The 20,809-nt window shown below is 49.6% G+C and overlaps 1 protein-coding gene across 20 annotated transcripts in view; it reads left to right on the plus strand.

Annotated features, from left to right (window-relative positions):
* PTPRS (protein tyrosine phosphatase receptor type S) overlaps positions 1-20,809 on the plus strand; it is a 162,781-nt gene that overhangs the window by 110,072 nt on the left and 31,900 nt on the right. For 10 of the 20 annotated variants that reach the window (XM_074809089.1, XM_074809088.1, XM_074809087.1 and 7 more), the window contains 8 exons: positions 4,209-4,478; positions 6,646-7,227; positions 8,100-8,233; positions 8,403-8,547; positions 14,565-14,870; positions 16,303-16,496; positions 16,937-16,963; positions 18,771-18,888. In XM_074809089.1, coding sequence (XP_074665190.1) covers positions 4,209-4,478; positions 6,646-7,227; positions 8,100-8,233; positions 8,403-8,547; positions 14,565-14,870; positions 16,303-16,496; positions 16,937-16,963; positions 18,771-18,888 — 1,776 coding nt within the window. The remainder of the gene's footprint in view (positions 1-4,208; positions 4,479-6,645; positions 7,228-8,099; positions 8,234-8,402; positions 8,548-14,564; positions 14,871-16,302; positions 16,497-16,936; positions 16,964-18,770; positions 18,889-20,809) is intronic. The other 10 variants (XM_074809104.1, XM_074809108.1, XM_074809105.1 and 7 more) reach the window with 3 other exon arrangements.

The raw sequence follows: 20,809 nt of genomic DNA on the forward strand, positions 1-20,809 counted from the left end.
ATGTCCAGCTCCAGTTCTAAAATCTGGTTCTATCAATAACAAGCTGTATCCTTGTTTGAAAAAAGCTCCTGAGAGTTTTTTGGCCATTGAAAATGTGTGTTTGTGTGTGCCTGCTTGTGTGTGTATATTGGGAGATGTTGCACATGCACATGGAGCATGCACATATGTGTATGCATGCAAGGTTGGCTTCGTAAAACAGGTCTGACAAAGCTGTCATGGAACCAGACTTCCCTGAAACTCAGGGAAGGTGCTTCTTGAAACCAGAAATGGGTAAAAGTATTAGATAAGTGTCTATAAAGTTGAGCCCTGATGGCCCCATCCCAACTTTTCCTTTCCAGAGAGGACAGTTCTTCTTTTCTTTCTGGTCCTTTGAATGTATTGGATAGCAAGATGGAAGGAATCTCTTCACTGCATTTTTTACATGTAAAATTTCACTCAGCTGCAATGTGTGAAACCCAGCTGGACCCAGAGCTGAAATTGTTCTTGATTCAATCTCTAGCTGCACTTCAAGCCTTCTTCCCACCACTGCTCTCCTCCTCCTAGGCCCTGACCTAAACACTGACCCAGAGATTCTCAGCTCGACAGATCTCATGTCAACAGCCAAATCGGAGTGGTACAGCAATTAAAATAAACAGCAGCATGATGGTTCTTGGTATCCAGAGACGAACCCTATAAGTACTTCCTGTTACAGTAAATGCAGTTGTCACAGCCCTGAGCCATAGCAGGGATGTATCTAGGGACACTCTGAGCTCTCCAGCATTTAATGTTGGAGTTACTTTCACATCCTAGACTGGTGTGTGGATGTTTGTATATTTGTGCACACACAGGAGTGTGTAGCTTTTTTTAAACCAGGATGCACAGCAGAAGTGCTACTGCCTGATTTGGCCTTGCATTAACCTGCCGCTAACCCTAATCCAAATTGTCCCTTTTCGCAGCAAGCGCCTTGTTTTGGGCTGGCATCCAGATGTGCTGGTTGCTTCCCATTAGTTAAGTGGGACAAATGCCGTTAAAACAGCCAAAAAGTAATGCTGCCCTGAGCCCCCACCAAGCTGACCTAAACCCCTGGGTGCTGTGAGGAGGGTGGGGAGAGTTGCTTTGCAGTTGTTTGTGAGCGTGCTCTGCACGGCTCCGGCTCCGTGGCCCCGAGCTTGTGTTTTGTGAGTGGATCTCTTCCCTTCCCTGCCCAAGACCACGCAGACAGCAGCAGTCTGTTCCCTTCAGACTCCGATTCTCAGTGCTCCACCATACATCAAATGATGCTTTTCAGTTATTAAATTCTGGTTTGTTCTTCCTTTTTATTTTTTTTTTTCCTTTCTCTTTTAGTTCAGTTTTATTTCTTTGTGATTAGCCTCGGTTTGAATTAATTGTCTTGTTCTGTTTCCATGACAACTCAGTGTTTGCATCCCACCTGCCGTTGTTTGTTGCTGTTGATGCTGTTTGCTGACCGGATCTTGTCCGGCATATGTCTCCCCATTTCTCCTCACCTCTTCCCACCTTGCCTCCCCTCTCCAGAAGGTTACATATCAGCCCCTCCTCAAAAGAGTCATCCCCACCCCAGATCTGTCTGCATGTTGACCCCACTTGTTTCTTTTCAAGTTCTCTCCATGTTGTCTCAGATTGTGACCAGTGTGGTCTTCATGTGGCTCCATTTTCTGAAATGCGGTACCTCCTGAAGCAGACAGTGGCAAGAAGGATGGAGTAGGCAACAGGGACGTACCCTTGTGTCTAGAGCTAAAAGTCTTCCATAGCAGTGTGACAGGAGGGGGAAAGGAGCATGTTGCCTGGTCTCTCAAGCCAGTGCTGGTGCCTGAGGTTGTGCAAATACCATGGTACTCTCCTTACACCTTTCTCTAAGCAGAAAGTCATCTACTAGTGTTAGTTTCCAGGTGAGTTTGCAGTCTCTCCTGCCACACTCCAGTCCTTGCCCCAGCTACCTTGGAGGTGAGGACATGCTATCCATGCTCTTTGCAAATCCATGCATGCAGGAATTCTCCTTTGTCATCTCTGAGCTCCTAATGCCGCAAATCCGGAAGTCTTCTCTTCCTTGCCTCTCCGTACTGGTTCCTGGGAACTGGTAACCGTGCAGAAAAGGATCTGATAGCATGATGGGAAGAGCCCACCTTTCTATGAAGACATCTCCTTGTCAGCTTGCAGGAGGAGGCAGGGGCTATGTTTGGCTTCTGTTTAACAAATAAAAGCCCCACTAAATCGAAAACAGCCACTGCCTCTCCTGGCAGCACCCTTCCCATCTGAAGAGGTCCGTAATGTTGAGCAGCAGACAGGGAAGGGGGCTGGAAGATAAATACTAGAAAAACCCAAGACATCAGTTCCAGGGGACATCGGAAGGCACTAGGACTTGGGAAGAGCGATGGCAGACTAAGCTCTGATGGCCTTTGCATTGCTTTTGCATGGATACGATTGCCACTGATTTTTTAGAGAGGTTGCCTGGGAATAGTACAGCAGGGACAGATACTTTTCAGGCCCCCAGCACTGCTGTCTCTCCTGCCCCCTCGCTCACCCTACCTGTCTCTGAAGCTGAAGGAATCCCACGCTCCTTTCTCCTTAGGCTGCTGCTGTGCCTGCAACTTCTCGAGGTCCGTATCCTTTTGTCTTTGCTTGCGGGATGGGACCTCGCCCTCAGCTCCCTCCCCAAGGCCCCTCTGATCCACTTAACGTTTCTCCTTTGTCCATTCTCCTGCTTTTACCCCTAACTAAGAGCCCCCACCTTGGCCAGCCAGCCAGCCCAGTTAGTTCAGAAAATGGAGCCAAGGAAACCGCACCCTCCCCTTTGCGTCCATGTTCTTACTGTGTAAGGTCTGGAAGCTGCATCCACCTCTCTGCTAAGGAGATGCACAGAACATGTCACTGTTTTCTCAACGTTAAAGTTTCATTACCTTGTTTTTCTTATTAATTCTATTCTATTTATTATTCCGCCAGGGCTGAGATGTGACAATGTGAGCCACCACATTGGGTCACATCAGCTAGAAAAAGTATGCAGCATTAAAGTGGGTTTCCCCCTCCCTCCCCTCTTTCTCTCTCTTCTTTCTCCCTTCCCCTCCTTGTTCTCCTTCTCCTTGTCTTCCTTTCTTTCTCTGTCGCTCTCTTTCTATTCAGTATCCATGTGGGCATTTGCTAGCCGCCCATAAATAATATTTCTCTGCATTTTCCTCTCTCTTTCTATCTTTTTCTCTCTCTCTTTTTTACCTATTTTGCATGATGTTTGTGACTCTGAGAGCTGCATCTATCGATGGAACCGTGTCAGATCTTAAAGAGGCTTCGTTAGGGTTTCTATACCCGAAAACCACAAAAATTTCATTAGAGTTTCTCATCTTTTCCACACTCTTTCTCGCTCCAGGGGGACTGCCTCCCCCTGGACGGTTCTCACACGCAGACACTAACTAAATTCTGTCCCGCTCCGGGGACTCCCTCTCCTCCCTCTCTTACATTTTTACCTCTACTTTTCAAGTGGTGTCTCTCTGGCGTTTGGGGATGTGATACTTCTCTCTCTGTTGAATTCTCTGGGTCCAACAAGGCAAAATCTTGAGAAGTCTCCATCTCCATCCCAGCCTTCTCCTCGCCACCACCCCACCTCTGCAGCGGCCGGTGGGAGGGGGCCCCTCTCCGGAGACAGGGGAGGCACCTGGACCGTTTCAGGCCGTGGTGGTGGAGGGGCTGTTTCGTTTGGATGTGGGAGAAGGGGACAGGGGAGTCAGACTCCACTGGAAAAGGGGAGGAGCAGGTTTCCCGGGGCGCGGAGCGGGGAGCTGGGGGCCCCAGCGGCTGTGGAGGAGATTTTTCGACGCTCGCCATGCCAGCTCTTGCCAGTAAAGATGAGAAATTGCTAATAAATTTTTGTGTATTTATCTGTGCTGTGATGGGTCTAATCTTGATCAATGGAACCCTGTTGCTATGAAATATCGCTTTTATGTCTATATTCTATATATTGTTTGTGAAGTAAAAATTTATTTGAAGTTTAATTTTTTTGGTTTTTGTTTTTTGATTTTTTAATTTATTTGTTTTTCGTTTTGTTTTTAATGAAGGAAGAAAATAAATGATGACAAACCCCATCTATATTTAAATTATCTTTTGCTCTTTTTTCTTTTTCTCCCTTTTCTTCTTTTTCTTTTCTTTCTTTCTGTTTTTGTTTTGGTTTGGTTTTGTTTTGTTTTGTTTTGTTTTTTTGTTACCTCTGTGCGTCTCGTCCACAGTTCGCCGTGTGGCCCCTCGCTTCTCCATCTTACCTGTCAGCCATGAAATCATGCCCGGTGGCAACGTCAACATCACCTGCGTGGCCGTGGGTTCGCCCATGCCATACGTCAAGTGGATGCAGGGAGCGGAGGACCTGACGCCAGAAGATGACATGCCCGTGGGCCGTAATGTCTTGGAGCTCACGGATGTCAAGGACTCAGCCAACTACACGTGTGTGGCCATGTCCAGTCTGGGAGTCATAGAAGCCGTTGCTCAGATCACGGTGAAATGTAAGAGAGTGTGAGCACGCCTGCGTGAGCGAGTGCGTGGGTTCCCCGGCTGCATGTTTGTAGGAGCGTGCACGCACAAGCGTGCGAGCTGCTGCACGGGTGTATAGGTGTGCAGGGCACGTGGTGGCTGCACGGTCCTGTCGGAGCATCCGAGCACGTGTGCAGAGCTAACGTGGGCACGTGGCGCGTTGACGCATGTGAGCGTTTGTAGAGCCGTGGTCGTGCCTGTCAGCCGTCACCGGTGCATGAGTGGGGGTGTCGCTGTGTGACTGTGTGGGGACCCGTTTCTGCTTGTGTCTGTGCGTCTGCATGGGCTGAGCCTGGGACTGATCTGCACGTGAGGAGTGTGGGGACGCAGTTATGCATGTAAAAAGGGAGTCGTGCATGAGTGTTTGTGTGCATGGGAGGAGGAGCAACGTGGCTGGACGGGCATGTGGGTGCCTGACTGCATGTCTGTACGTCCGTGTTGTTACAAGCCTGGATGTACCCGTGTAGGTGTGTCAGCATGAGCAGGAAGACAAACCTGCACACCACGAGTGCCATGTGCTGGGATCTGTGCATGTGTCTCTGGGGATCCCACACACAGAGAAATCCACAGCGAAGGGGAAGCTGGCTTGAGATCTTTCCTCGCTTTAGAACTGAGCTGTTTGTTATGAAGAAAACTGCAGTTGAAACCCCTGCATGCTTGCTTCTGTCCTGGGATATGAGGCTGGCTGGGCAGTTTTCAAGCAGCCTTGGATGGCTTAAAGCCTGCATGCCATCCCCTTCCAAGGGGAGAGATTCAGCCAAGGCCCTGAGGATCTCTGGCATGTGTGCCCTTGCAGTAGAGCCTAGTTCCAGCATCTTAGTGGCCGTTGTTGCCTCAGCAAGAGGGGGAATAACCCCAGCTTCCAGCTAGCAATTGCCAAGAGGAGCACGGGTGCAATCTTCAATCTATTCTGTCCTCGGCAGGGGAGTATTAAAACCCAAGCAGGATGCCCCTGTGGTTGGGTGAGTGTAGAGCTCTTTGTATGAGCTGGTGTCTGCTCTGAGTGATGGCATTGCCCACGAGGGATCTGGGGAGAGAGGGGGTGGGAGAGGATGCGGGCGGGTGGGGGAGAGGAGGAGAAATGCTTTGGAGAAGGGGAGGTCTAAAGAAAAAGAATCCTGTTGTATCATTGTATCTGACTAAGGAAGGTCTGACAACAGAAATGAGTAGGGACTAGTGAATCTCAACATAATGCTCATCCTGAGCTTTTGCACAGGGAGTGGGCTCACATGCTAGCAGAAGGATGCCTGGGGCTGGACTGAGGTGCTTTTTATTTTCCTGAGTATTTCCCTCCTTCCCCTTTTTCCCTGTCTTATCCTATCAATTTTAAAAGCTGCTATGTAAGATACATTGCTTCTGCTTCCAACTACCCTATCTCCTCAGATGGGTAATCTTGCCCTGCTGGTACCTTCTCCCTTTTGTCATTTTATTTGTATTCTCTTCCCCGTTATGTTCCTGCGTGTAAGCATCTGCAATCTTTCCCAGGCAGAAGATGAAAGGAGAAGTTAGAGCCTTAGAGGTGCTCAAGTATAGAGAAGAGGAGTCTGGAAAGGGTCTAAAGCATGTAGTGAAGTAAACACGTAACGCTTGCTGTTAAAGGTGTCTCACATTTAGCACGCAGTCTCCAGCAAGCTCCAAAGGTAGTCTTCTGGATGAGGGACAGGGGAGACGAATATTAACACACATTTGTTGCTTGAGAGGAAGCACTCCAAGTATTTATAGTTTTTAAATTCTGGAGAGCGCAGTCCGCGCTGTACTGTTACCTGCACACTAAACATGGAGAGGTTGAGCAGTGCCGGAGCTGGGCTGCCAGCGCTGCTTCGGAAGATCTGATGACGTGCTTGGAAGGAGCTCCTGCGAAACTGCTTTTCCTTACTGCCGTGTGAGCCAGCGGATGTGCAGCTGAAGTCTGTGCTAATGATTCCAGATGTTTAGCTGAACACATTCCTTTTGATGGAGCAGTTTAAGGAGGATAATAGAGTGTCTAACTAGGTTCATAATATTTCAGCGGCACTTTGCTGAACTGCCGCGCTGTGATTGGTACTGTGCCTCTGGCTCCTGCAGCCCTAACTAGCCCAATTAGGCACCATTTCAGCGTATGTGGGTTTTTTTTAAATGTCTGTTCTTCCTGATTCTCAGCACTCCCCAAGGCTCCTGGGACACCAGTGGTGACAGAGACGACAGCCACAAGTATCACCATCACCTGGGACTCTGGAAATCCAGACCCTGTGTCCTACTATGTCATTGAATACAAGTCTAAAAGCCAGGATGGACCGTATCAGATCAAAGAGGACATCACCACCACGCGCTACAGTATTGGGGGGCTCAGCCCCAACTCTGAGTACGAGATCTGGGTCTCTGCAGTCAACAGCATCGGGCAGGGACCTCCCAGTGAGTCAGTGGTCACTCGCACTGGGGAACAAGCTCCTGCCAGTGCCCCCCGTAATGTGCAGGGACGAATGCTGAGCAGCACCACCATGATCATCCAGTGGGAGGAACCGGTGGAGCCCAATGGGCAGATCCGTGGCTATCGTGTCTATTATACCATGGAGCCCGATCAACCCGTTAGCAACTGGCAGAAGCACAACGTGGATGACAGCCTCCTGACCACGGTGGGCAGCCTTCTCGAGGACGAAACCTACACGGTCCGGGTCCTGGCCTTCACCTCTGTGGGAGACGGGCCCCTTTCTGACCCCATCCAGGTTAAGACGCAGCAAGGAGGTGAGCACCTGCGTCACTAACCTGGGCTGCAGGAGGGAGAGGTGTTGGCTTACAGCATTAACCAGCTGTGGCTGCTGTGTCACCAGAGCATCTTTTTCTTTATTGGTTCAATTTGGTTAAAATAGAAATCATTTTCCATGAGGATGCTCGGTCCAGTGGCTGGAGCCAGAGGGCCTGGTGCATAATTTCTGATCTGTTTTTTCTGGGAAAGGTTGTTGCTTAAATGGGTGGGGCAAGCAATTATGCAGAGAGAATCCATTTCCTCTGTGCCATGTTTCAAAGTGAGCTATCTTACTGCTTCCAGCTTCTAAAAGTCTTTAATAGACCTAAAAACACTCCCTGCCCAGGCAAAAGTGAAGCTTAACTCTTCTTAAAGTACCCAGAAACTACCTTCTTGAAGATGAGTGGGGAATGAGCCTTATTTTGCCTTTTTCTAAAAGGGGAGGAAAACAAAGCCTTAAGTGTCGCAGCAGATGTGTTGAGCTGAGAACAAAAGGTGTTCAATCACAGGTTGTCACCCAGCCTGCTTTCGGGTGCTCTGCTTGTGGTGTGGTGTGCTGATGAGGAAACCCTATGGGCTGCTCATGGGCTTCCCACTTGGAGAATCTTTTATTACTGGGGATTAGTGGGAAGGGCTGTATCCTGCACCTCCAGTATCCAGTAGGACTCTTCTGTCTGGAGTCCTGCAGTGGGATTTAACCCTCCGCTGCATTAAAGGAAAGGCCTGAGCGTGGTGTTTTGCTGCTGATGTGCTCTTCACACACAGGCTTTGAAGAAAACAGGGTAGGGGTCTTCTAATTAACCAAGTTAATGCGGTTTCTCCTGTCTCTCATCTTGCCTCCTCTGCCCCGTCGGCTCCTTCTCTATGTCAGTTCCTGGGCAGCCGATGAACTTCCGAGCAGAAGCCAAGACGGAGACAAGCATCGTGTTGTCGTGGAGCCCTCCCCGCCAGGAGATCATAGTGAAGTATGAGCTCCTCTATAAGGAAGGAGACCACAGCAGGGAGGTGAGTCCGGAGAGGAGAAGCGCAAAAGGTTGGGGCGCCGAGGAGCATCCCGGCCCTCCGTTCCCCAAGGTGGCTGAGAGAGGGGAGTAGGGCAGGTGTCTCTGGGCAGGGCTCGCCTCTGCTCCTTTTTGTTTGTTTTTATTTTTTTCTTCCCCCTCGCCCATCTCAGGTGCTGAAGAACTTCGAGCCAACGACCTCCTTCACTGTGGAAGAACTGAAGCCCAACACTGAGTATGTCTTCCGGCTGGCCGCCCGCTCAGCTCTGGGCCTGGGCGCCTTCACCCCGGAGGTCAGAGAGCGCACCTTGCAGTCTAGTAGGTGTCTCTCCTTTTCCCACCCTTCTCTGAGGGGAAGACAGTCAGGGAGCCAGAGATGGTGGGCACAGGGGTACGGAGCTGTGGGGCGGACGTTGGCGGTGCTGCGGCGTTTCACACGACTGGGCTCCCTCTGCAGGGAGGCGGGTGGAGGGTGGGGGGGTGCCTTTGGGACCTGCTGCCTTCTGCTTCCCTGCCCCAGAGAGCCGAGATGCGAACGAATTGTGGAGCTGGTGCATGCTTTGGGCGGGTGATGGGAGGCCAGATAGCACCGTCCACTCGATGGGGTGGGGAGCGGTGAAGAGCTTGTTGATGGGCCGCGCTGGCCTTTGGTGCTGAGCATGCTCAGGGAGGACGGCACCCCGCCGGCGTGCAGCAGCTTGCCCGTCCACCAGCAGAAACTGAGCAGCAGCTCTCTGGAAGGGGGGCACAAGCAATGGAGCAGGGAGACAGTGGGGGAATCGGGAGGAAGAGGAGAAGGGAAGGTGATTAATCAAAAGTCCAACGTCTTCACCAGCCTTTGGGAAAGCAGTCCTCAACGCTCTTTTCCATGAGCGACTTCGTAGCCGCGGGGAGGAAGGCCTGCTGGCCCAGCAAGCACTGGGAACGGTCCCATTTGGGCTCCGGCAGAGCGGGAGAGAGGAGTCATGTGGAGGCTGGCGGGGGGATATTAATGACACCAGGATGGAGCGTATGCAACCAAAATGTGCTGGTTTTAGTTTAATGGATTGTCTCCCTTCGCTGTTGCCCTGGGGACAATAACCCTGGATGGCAATATTTCAACCTGGGCTTTTCACAGATCTTTGCTTTTAAATGAGGTGTTTTTTCACTGCATGAGTGGCTGTGGCAGCTGTTCTTTGTGTTTTCTGTCTCCTCTCATCTCTACTAAATCACTCCGCTGCAGTTTGGAGTAGCCGGGAGCAGAACTAACTCAGAAATGGCTCTGGTCACCAGTGTGAGGAGAGAGAGTGCCTGCTCCCATCTCTCAGAGTCCTTAACAAGGGAGAGCAGCGGGCTCTCGGCTGGGCGCCTGCCCCATCTTTCCGTTTTAATTGTCACGTCCTGCTGTCTCTCTCTCTCTTTCCCCTGTCTCTCTCCTTCTCTTTCTCTCCCCCCAGGAGTGGGAAGAAAGAGGAGTCTGTTTCTGCATAGACAGAATTCCTTACTTGGGCTTTCTCAGGCCTCCAGTCCATTCAAAGATATTTTGTTTTCTTCTTTCCTTCAAATGTTTTTCCCCTTTTTTCCTTCTTTTTTTTTTTTTTAACTTCTCTCTACATATTGAAAGAAAATCCTTTCCTGACTGCTGCAAATCTGCTGGTTCTGATCCCAGTATGGTACTGTCAGAGGGAGCGTCACTGTGGGGTGGGGGAAAATGAACTGAAAGGACCTGAAAAATAAGTGTCAAACTTACACTCTGCTTCTGTTTTCCAAGGGATTTCCCTCCTTGAGATTTGTGGGGATGGGAGGAAAAGAGGGTCTGGGATTTGTGCTTTTTGGTTTGATAAAAACAGGCTGGAAGAGGCATGTGGGAGCTGATGGCAGTAGAGCTTAGTGACACTGAAAATTTTTCCCTAAAGGGTGAAGAGAAGGGGATCCGGGAAAGGGGAAGGCTTTGGGGCTTTTTCTAACTTGGCACCTGCCCAGAATGAGGCCTGGTTTATTTCTCTGTAGCTCAGCTTTCATAGGGATAGTTTCATTAATTTAACGCTCTTAAGAACATCAGCTGGGAGCTGTCAGTGTCCTGTAACACGGTGAAACATTTTTTCCTGGCTGGCTGTTGGAGGAACGAGTCAATTCTCCCTGGTCCGGGTGACATCCTTCGGCTCACAGACCTTCTGGCTCGGGACAGGCTTTTGTGTCTTCCCTTTGCAGCTCCTTTTCCGTTCAGCTCCTCCTTGGCCCGCTCCATGGCTCTCCTTTCTTTTCTCTTCTGCTGTCTGCTTGCCTGCCTGCATGCTCTCGCAGCCCGATGAAACCAGCTCCCTGCTCTCTGTCTGTCTGTCTCTTGCTGGGCGGTTTCACACCACGATGGCATCTTGTCTCTGCAACAGCAAAGCCTCCTTCGTCCTCCTGCAGCCTGCCAAGGCGTTCGGTGCTCTCCCCCTCCTAGCTCAGCTGGCAAGCATGTGCCTGCATGCCGCAGCCCTCCCTGCATTGCACACCTTTCTGCACAACACCCTTCACCTCCCTGTCAGGGTGGCTCCTCCTGAGCATCATAACCAAAGTAAAATCCATTAAACTAAAGGTAAAGTATCTTTTTCTTCTTGAAGTAGCTGGGTTTTAACTCTTCAAGTACCAGAGACGTAGATTGTAAAAATAACAGAATCTCATGGTTGGAAGAAGCTGGTTTGCCCTTTCTAACTAGCCATGACCTTCCCAGGGCTCCTTGGCAACTCTCCTACTGCAAAATTTCAGAGTGCAAAGCATGTGTCAACAGATGGGCTGTCAGGGTGGGTGCTACGAGGCTGCACGTGCAGGTGTAGAGGAACAACCGGGCTTTCTTGCCCTCTGTTCCTTCCTAAGAAAGGATGTTTCCCCCACCCATTAGCTCTGCTCTCCTTCCCTTCCCCCTTCCTCACAGTCTATGAAGTGAACGAAATTTATACAAAGTCTATGGTACCTAAAGGGTTAAAAAACATTGTATTGTACAAGATCAGTAAGGGTCATTCTTGTGGCTTGGACAGTCAACTTTAAAGCATGTAAAAGATGCAGTTCAGGTGAGTACTGGCTGGTCTCAAGCGGATTCACAAATACAGTCCACCCTGTTGCTGCAGGCTCACACACACGTGCGTGGATCTGCACACACTCACGTTTGTCCTGGAGCCCGTGGGAGGGCAGGGAGGGGTTCCCAAAGAGCTGTCTGCCTGGCAAAAACAGAGGCCAGCGGACAAAGATGATGATCTCCTGGCTGGGGGGGCTCTTGCCTGTGCTGCGCCTCCCTGTCCAGCAAAGGGGCTTGTTGCAGAGGTGGGCTCATGGCCTCCGCTTTGGGCTGCTTGGTACTTCGGTACTTCGCCTCCTGCCTACAGCTCCCACTCCTCGGTGCTGTCCCCACGCACGCACGCACGTCTCCAGGGTCACGCAGGTTGGGCTGGATTGTGAAGGAAACTCACAGTGCCATGAACTCCCCAGATGCGTCTCCAGTATGGCCAGCCAGCACTTGGTGGCTGTTTTCATCCAGGTGCTGTAGTCGATGAGAGTGACGGGGAGGGGGTCCGGGTGGGATCTGGGCCTTCTCCCCCATCACCCATCCCCCCTGCCTTTTTGACCAGAGAAAGTACAAACCATCCCAAAAGGAGGCCTCACTCCAGGGCCTCTCGGTAGGTCCCTGTGCTGGAGCGTAGAGGGTGAGTGAGCGAGCCAGCGTGACCACGCGCAGCAGCTGCCAGTGCAAACAGTGAACCCAAGTGCCAGCTGGAGCTCCGGCTCTGCTTACTGGGGCTTTCTTAATGAGTTGCAGGATGGAAAGGGTAGGTCAGGTCAGACCCTCTCTGCAGTGGGTTTCTCAGCCGTGGTGGCTTTGGCTGGACTGCTAAGCAGGAAAGGTGGCTTTTAATACTGCCAGCCCCTGATGGGGAGGAAAAAGAAGCGAACAGCATCCTGGCAGGCACTGGAAGAGGGTTGAGTCTTTTCCTCCATACCCTGAAAGGGACTTGGGGTGCTTCTGGGGTGTGGGAAGGAGCAGCACACCTCCATTCTGGAGATGCTGGTGCTGCATCAATCACAGCAGATGGAGAGAGCTATAGGGGGAAGGAAATCCATCAGTGGGAATCTGCCGCCCTGCTCTCTGGTCTCTGTACAGGTGGCTTAGCAAAAGAGAATAGACTGGGGTCCAAAATTGCCATTACTGCAGTAGCTAGGGTTCTGCTGGCAGGGGGCAGGAGCTCCGTCCGGGGAGCTAGCAGTGAGGCAGGGTGGCATTTTAAAAGCCAGTCATGTGCAGAAACCCACCAGGAGCTTGGTCTGGCCTCGTAGCTCAGTTTCTCTTGTTCTCTTGTAAGAAAGTCTAATAAGTTAGCAGTTGAAGCGTGGAAGGTAGGTAAACAGACTGGGAATGTTCTGGAAGGAGTCACTTTTTATATCAGTATTATTTTATTATTATGATTTCCTTTCTGATGTTTTTTTGTTTCAAATTGCTGGCTTAATTTATGTTTATTTTCCAGTTTTTTCCTTTTGGTTTTGTTTGTTTGACATATTTTGTATTATTTTGCGTGGCTAGCCATGGCCAGGGATCATCACCCTCTGCAGTGGGATTTCTGAGGATAAGGGTTTCATTCTACCATTTTAAATACAGCCAAAATGTAGCAATAAAGCATGAAAGTAGGAGAACACCACCCAAAATGTCCTACTGGACAGAGTGCTCAGCACTGCAGGGTAAGAACTGTATTTGCCCTTCCTGTGAAACCCACTTCTGTTTAATGGAGGCATACGCAAAGCATGTGGCTTTCACTCCAGTGCAAACCTGGCAAAGTGTGACTTGATTTAGCAGAGTCCTCAAGGCAAGCTGCGCCTAAACATCTGTTTGTGACTCAGGGATGGGAGTAAGAGGTTTGAAAAAAATCATTCCTCTGTAAAAGAGTTTTTTGTTGATTAAAAAGCAACAGAGAAATGAGAAATGGTGACCAGCATTTATCTACTCCTGTGCTTCTTGCAGATGATGCTTTGGGGGCTTATAAGGACACCCCAGTTTCTGGCAGTGTCTGCAGAGAGCTAAGAGCTCTTTATTGCAGTTTGACTGTTTTGGGTGAGATTAGATTTGCAGAGTTGCCTTGAAAATGTTTCACTCTCTCTGCTTACCTGGGCTGATTGATTGTAATTAGTGACTGAAAGAAGTCTGGCCTAAGATCTCCCAAAGTGACCAGGTTCCAGTTGGGGTACAGAAGTGGCAGGCTCTTTGTCCGGACTTCTCCAAGGTCTGCGACCCGTGGCATGTCCATCAGCAAACCTGTGTTTCTCACAGCTCTCCCTGTATCTCAAGGCACGGCCATGGCGTGGCAGCGTGCGCCCCGGCACGTAGTGTCTGACGGAGCTGGTGTCAGCGTCCTGCTTCCTACTGAGCAGACCGTGCTAAAAATTACCAACTGCAGCTCCGTAAACACCGAAGTGAGCAGCCCTGCACTAGAAAGCTGTGGTTTACACCTTCCCCATCTCCTGAAAATCAGCCCTTAGACAGTTGACTGCTGCCACCGTGAGAACATGCGGCTGCGTAGGGCCACAGTTCCAAAGGTCCTCCCAGGGCTTTCAGAAATACCGTGACGTAGTTTAGGCGGAGGCTGCAACGGGAGTTAGAGCTGCTGCCACTTCTGAAGACCCCACTGGGTACCTGAATACATTGTCAAACCCACTGCCTCTCTCCTTTGCAAGTCTTTTCTCTAAAACCCTCCTACCTAAACACGCTGTGGACTCACTTCTTGGCAATATCCTGGGCATTACCACCGTGGTTTTCACCTCCTTCAGTCTGTGGACAACTAATAACTTCCATCTGGAGGTACAGACTCTTAAATTTAAGCCTCTTGGCAAAAGATTTGCTTTTCTTACTTACTTTTAGCAGATCCCTTCAAAGAAATTCAAGATCCCAGAGACTGCAGTTTGGAAACAAGTGCTTTACCAGCCAGGGCAGGGTTTGCCAGACTGCTGTAAAACAAGGAGCTAAAGGAAAGGTCTTTTATAGGGTAAAGCTGGGTGCTTAGTTTTGTGCCAGCTACACTAAGTAGAAGCAGCAGGACCCCTCTTGGCTAGCCCGCTTGCTGTTTTAGTCCTTTGCTTTATAACATTTCAGTTTTAATGCCCCATTGCATTTCCGTTGGCTTTTTTTTCTTTTCATTTAAAAAAAAAAAAAAAAAAGACAACAACAAAAAGCTCTCTTCTTTTTTAATTTTATCTTCCTAAACCAAATTTTTGTACGTTTTATTTTAGATTTTTTTGTTATCATTTTCCTTTTTTTTTTCTTTTATCTTTCCCATCTTTTGTTTTTTCCCCCTTCTTCCCTTTCCTTCCTGAATTTTCCCCCCTCGTAGAACCGTCTGCCCCCCCTCAAGACGTAAAATGCGTCAGCACCAGATCCACCGCCATTCTGGTAAGTTGGCGGCCGCCTCCGGCTGAAAGCCAAAATGGCATCCTGGCTGGCTACAGCGTCTACTATCGAGCGCTGGACTCTGAGGACACGGAGCTTAAGGAGGTGAATGATATCCCCCCAACCACCAGTCAGATCCTACTGGAGTCCCTGGAGAAGTGGACAGAGTATCGCATCACTGTCGTGGCTCATACGGAGGTGGGGCCGGGCCCGGAGAGCTCGCCGGTTATCGTCCGGACAGATGAAGATGGTAATTGCACTTTTTCTGATTTTCTCCTGAGTCCCCTGGTGAATACGTGTCCCAGGAGTGGGCTTTTCCCACGCTGGGGAGGACACGTCGAGTCCCTTCTCGTGGCTCGTGTGGTGTAAGAGCAAAGCCCGAACGGGGCCTCAACGCAGCCGCCGGTCCAAGACGTGCAGCATCCTTTGCTGCCATCTCCCCGAGCCTTTCTGAGAATTGGGGTCTGTAGGGTTGTCCTTCCCTGCTCTGGGGTTGGGGATTTTTTAGATTTCTAGGGTTTTTTTAAATATCAAGCCTCTGCACAGCTTTTCCTGAAAAGATACTCTTACTGAGCGAGGAAACAGCTGAGGCAGCAAGGAAATGAAATCAGAGAAGAGGAGATGAGTGCTGCCAGAAACTGTTTTAAAATACTAAGAGTTCTTCCCACACATTCTTTGTTACTCGCTCCTCTTTAAGTCACAATTTTGGTTAGTGTTAGAAAGGAGGAATCTCTGTTAAAGTTTCAAAAAACCTTCAGCAACGAGGAGTTTAGACTCCAATTCAGTGGCCCAGCTCAGCAACTTTTAGCACAAACAGGAACAAGACTGAATTCTCCTGGTATTTCTACAGTAAAATAAAACCAGGAAAAAATGTGAATGTGTGCGTGAAGGGAGAGCACCCTCACTGTGGGGGTGAGCTAGGACTCTCAAATAATATAGGTCAAGTGAATAACATAAGTAACTTCCAAACTTCTCCATCCCCAATAAAAAGAATTTTTTAGAAAGCAACAGGTTTGTCCCCAGTGTGGGTCCTGTTTCCCTGAGCCCACAGCCAAATGGATAGAATACCTTGCTCAGAGAAAGTATGGTTTTCTTGCAGATAAAGCTGTATAATTATTCTCAATTATTACTAATAATAGTAATTCCAAAAATTCAGCCCAAATTCCATCCAAGACATCTCTTGGTTTGTGTCCTGAGATTATGCAGCGGCTGTAACCACCAACCCACCTGTCCTGCCTGAGAGACAAGGACACTCCAAGGGCGAGTTCCCCTCCTCATCCTCTCCACCCAAGGACCAGGTGGTCCATCCCACAGGCAGGACCAGAGTTTTTCTGGCTCATTAGAACTGGCACTGCCCTCAGAATGTGGTCTGGAACTGTATGGTTTCTTCCATCTGAGCAAACTGGGGGCAAAGGCACCTGTGGAAGAATGGCTGGACTGTGGGATGAACCTGTTCCCATGCATATCTCCGAGCCACGCAGATTAGATCCCCCAGAACTTCTTCCCTGTTTCACTGAGTAAAGGCCGTGGCAGATGATGGGGTATCTAGTTTGACTGTTAAGTCTCCCCCACCTTTCAGGGCTGTAGATGCAGCGTGTGTATGTCCCATAGGTGAAGTGAAGTGACAGGCTCTGGATAGAAGCCCCCAAGTGACTCTTGGTCCTTTCTTGCCTTCCTCGCAGTGCCCAGTGCGCCGCCTCGGAAAGTGGAGGTGGAGGTCCTGAACTCCACTGCAATCCAAGTGTTCTGGCGCTCTCCAGTCCAGAACCGCCAGCATGGCCAGATCCGTGGCTACCAGGTCCACTATGTCCGCATGGAGAACGGCGAGGCCAGGGGGCTGCCCCAGATCAAGGATATCATGCTGGCTGATGCCCAGGTAAGGACTCGCCTCCTGCTCCGATCTCCTCCCGTGGAAGGTGTGAGGGGGTGGGTGCTCCAGCCGCCTTGTCTCATCCCGAGCAACGTAATGCTGGAGAAAGTAGATGAGTGTCTCTGTGACAAGGTATATGTTGTCTTTCTGCAGTTCATTTGCACTCCCAGACAATAGCTATTGTGGAAGAGTATGAACTGCTGTCCCAGCACTGAACTAAATACCGCCCATCCTCCCTGTGTCTGGGAAGTCTTTTAAGACAGACAAAGGCCACAGTGGAATCTACTAATTTCTCCCACTCTACTTCTTCCTTCATGCTGGCCTGGTAACTTCTGACCTTGTGTGGCTGCTTGCTCAGGGACTCCTTCCTCATGCTGTGTCTCTGTCTTTCCCTTCTTTCCCCTCTTGTATTCTCATGTGCAAAACCTCTCTTGTTCTCTGCCCAGTGGGAAACAGATGACACTGCTGAATACGTAAGTAAAAAAGTAAAAATCCTCCCATCCTGGTTCTCCCTTCCCTTCTCCCACTTCCTGTTGTGGTGTGAGATTTTCCTTTTCCTTTATTTTTTTGCAGTTGCAGTGTGCCTGTTTTAAAGCCTGTTGTTGGTGTTCCCATGCATTGTCCCCACCCTCTTGACTTTGCTCTGCAACCCTCTGTGATTGTGTAGTTTGTCAGCACGCAGCAATACTGCAGGGTTTTCCCCTCGGCTCTGAGGGAAGGCTGAGCCTGCTGCTCCTCCGTGGGGGAGCAGACAGGACGTTACACTGGGGACTACCTTGAACACGTGCTTAAAGATGAGCTGGTCTGCAAGCACCTCTGGCTTGTGTCTGAAAAACATCGGCTGAAAAGCACTGGGTAATCAAAGCCCTGTAACTCCTAAGCTATCAGGGCATGAACAAATGCCTTGTGCCCTTAAAGGGCCAAGATTCTTAGATACGTGTTAATACAAAGCACTGAATGACTATTGGCCCTTTTACCTTTGAAGTAGACCTTAAAATCAGCTTGCCTGTTCAGCGTTTGCTACTTCTGCTGAAATGCTAAATGGTTTCCATGATCTTACAGCTACAAAGCAGTAGGAGAAGGCATTTCCTTCTTGGAATGGCAGGGTCCCAAGATAATGCGCTGCTAAATCGAATGTTTTCCTGTCTCCTAGAGATTGCTAAGTGCCCTACAAAAGTAAGGGGCCTCTCTTTTACGGATGGAGAAACTGAGTCACATGAAAGGCAAAGCCTCTTGCCTAAAATCTTAATAAAACTCAGTGGCATGTGTGAAAGCAGAATACTTGACTTCTAGAAGACAGAGCTGTCTCTGTAGCTGATGGCTTCCACACTTGTTGATGAAAATCCTGCTGTTTGGAAGTTCTGCTGTTGCACTCCCTGCTCAGCTTTGGGGGCAATACAGATATTTCCAGGACCAGCAAATTCTTCCAAAGTGCTGCCCTGAGATTTAATATTGAAAGCACAAAAGGGCAGTGGGAGGTGAGGGGAGAAGGCGGCCATAAAATACGCGGAACATTCACATCTCCCTCCTTTTCAGGGCCTTGGAGAAAACCCTGCTGCATATGCTTTCATCCTGTTTGATTTAGCACGGGTATTCCTTTTACAACACAGCCCTTTGAAGGGCCGAATACTTCATGGGGAAGGGCTATTCTTGAGGCCAGTCCGCTAACAAAAGCTCTTGGGAGCCAGGTGTGGTGAGGCTGATAGAGGATGGAGGAAGGAGGGTGTTGGGGATTTAGCAGAGAGCTTTAGCGCGCGAGCAGAAGGTGTCGTCTTGCACTTTGCGTTAAAGCAATCCCTTTAATATTATGAAGGCATTAAAAAATATCTCTGAGGAGAGAAGGGAGGGGGGTAATGGTAAAAAAAAATATAATCTCCCTGAAACTGTTGAGACCTCCTCTGAGACTGCATAGTGAAGAGGAACACTTTGAAGAGCACAACAGCGTTTTGATGGCTGAAGCAGTTTGTGTTGAGATAGGGAATGCGTGAAAGGTAGATCTGGAAGAGATCACCTTGACCCAGGGCCCTGCAGAGACCCGCTGGCTTTACAGAGGGACTGTTTGCAGCTGGGGTGGGTGGGCCTCTCGCTAAGGGAACGTGGCTCTCATCCTCCTGCCAGTTGCCACATCTGACCAGTTGCCCAGGAGCGTCTCGTGGTTGCAGATTCAGTGAATGTTCCTGCATGCTAGAGAAGGGCTGAGACTCCTGCAAGGAGCAGAGATCTACCCGTGTGGATGTGCCTGAATATTTACATGATTCTCCTTTGGAATCTCACAAACAGGAAATGATCATTGCTGGGCTCCAGCCTGAGACTGCATATTCCATTACCGTAGCTGCCTACACCATGAAGGGAGACGGTGCTCGCAGCAAACCGAAAGTGGTCACCACGAAGGGTGCAGGTAGGAGGCTTTTCCTGAACCATTGGAATTCCCCACTTCCCTAAAGCCGAGAAGCTCTTTCTCCAGACTCAGCTTCTTTCATCCCACTTCCTTCGTGAAGGACAGATTTGCCACAAATGCCAGGCTGCCCTGAAGACAAAATTATTTCTAGTAAGGCAGAAGCCCCTTCATTCCTCACACGTAACCCTCACTAAATGACATAATTTTCTATCCAGTGCTGCAGAAAGCCCAGACACACCCAGAAATGCCACAGAGGATGAATTCATTGCTTGTAATCTCTTGTGCTATAAATTTCAGTGCACCAGAAGTAAAAATCTCTGTCTGGTCTGACACTGTGGAGGGACTGTGTAGCTTTGATGGTTGGCGCACACAGGTACCCTGGGGAACGGGAGCCAGAGGTCTGCTGTCATGGTGTTGACTTGCAAAGATCTGAAAAGCAGCAGGCAGAGAGTGGTGGCTTATGCTGCCCACTCTTCTAGCATCGTGTCTGAATATACGTCCCCTCTTTGCTCAGGACTAGCAGAGGGAAAAGTACTGACAATATTGACCTTTCCTCACTGGCATTTCTAGGACCTGGGCTCTGCACATACCACCCAGATTCATTCCTCCCTTTGACCTATTCTTCGTGGCAAAGCATCTGTCAGCCTCAGTGCAGAGGATGTGGTGCCAAGCTAGGATGGCAAGTCTAAACACAGGAATGACAAAGGGCAACAGGGTATCCCTTGCTCCTCCAGACAGTTGTGTGGCAGGCAGAAAGGAGAGGTACCCGCTCCACTGGTCCTCTCAGCATCTGCCTTCCTGTGGTTTCTGCTCTTGTGGCTGAACCACTGCTCTGCAGTATGGGAAGGGTTTCGTGCAGTGGAGGGAGACCACAATGCCTAGACCTGGTGTTGTGCCTCGTCCAGCCCATCTCTTGTTGGACTGTGGTTACCTTCTCTCACCCCATTTCACTCATGCTCTCTTTTCTGTTCCTGCTGTCAGAGGATGGCTTTCTCCCCTTTTCGTTTCTTTTCTTTGTCTACTAACTAGCCCAACCCTGGCTTTCTGTGTATTTTTTTCTTAGTTTTGGGGCAGTCATCTTCACCCTGCCTGTAGCAGCTACATAAACTGACATCATCCCTTGCTTCTGGAAGAACATTGCTCTCTGCCTCTGCAGGGATCGAAGGCCTTTGGTCAGCACTGCATAATTAACCAGGAAACCTCTGCTCCGGCTCTGGAGGCAGCACAGACACTCAGCTGAGTGTACAGGACAGAGAAGGCTCAGGAGCCCTGGCCTGGAACAAACAGGGCTGGAGCTGCCACTGCCCTCCATGCCCTTGCCTTTTCCCTGCCCTAACTCACATCTTCATCTTGTTTTATGTTCTTGTGTTCAGACAAGTGAATGGGATTTCAGCCTGTCCTGCCTAGTTAAGAGAACAGTACACAAAAGAACAAGGTTGCTTTCCAGGACACCAACTCCTGCAGATGTTAGAGCAGGGCACATTTGGATGTCAGCATCCAGGCTCCTGTCCTCACGCCTTGTAGTGTCAGTGTGCTGTCAGAAGCCTTTTCCTTCACTCGCCCTCCTCTCCTTCCCCCTCCGGCTTTGCCCATGTTTCTTCTCACTAGCTCCCTGGTTCTCATCGTTTCCTTCTTCCTGAGGCTCTTTACACTTTTCATTTTTCTCTCCCAGAGCCTTTTTCTCTGCCTCCCTCCCGTGTCACTCTCTCTTGTCAGCCTTCCTCATCTCTCCCCATTAGGATTTGCAGTGCAGGTGATCAGTCACAGAGGGATGTTTTCTCCAGCACAGTAGCTATTACCCAAAACTCAATTTCCCCCAACTTGAAATAGCTATTTTTAAAAAAATCTTTCAAATGGCTCTGTAACATTCTTATCTTCTTTGCAGTGTTGAGTCAATATACCTTCTGAGAGGAAAGATTTC

Source organism: Strix aluco, chromosome 29 (genome assembly GCF_031877795.1).
Source record: "Strix aluco isolate bStrAlu1 chromosome 29, bStrAlu1.hap1, whole genome shotgun sequence".
NCBI classification, from domain to species: Eukaryota; Metazoa; Chordata; class Aves; order Strigiformes; family Strigidae; genus Strix; species Strix aluco.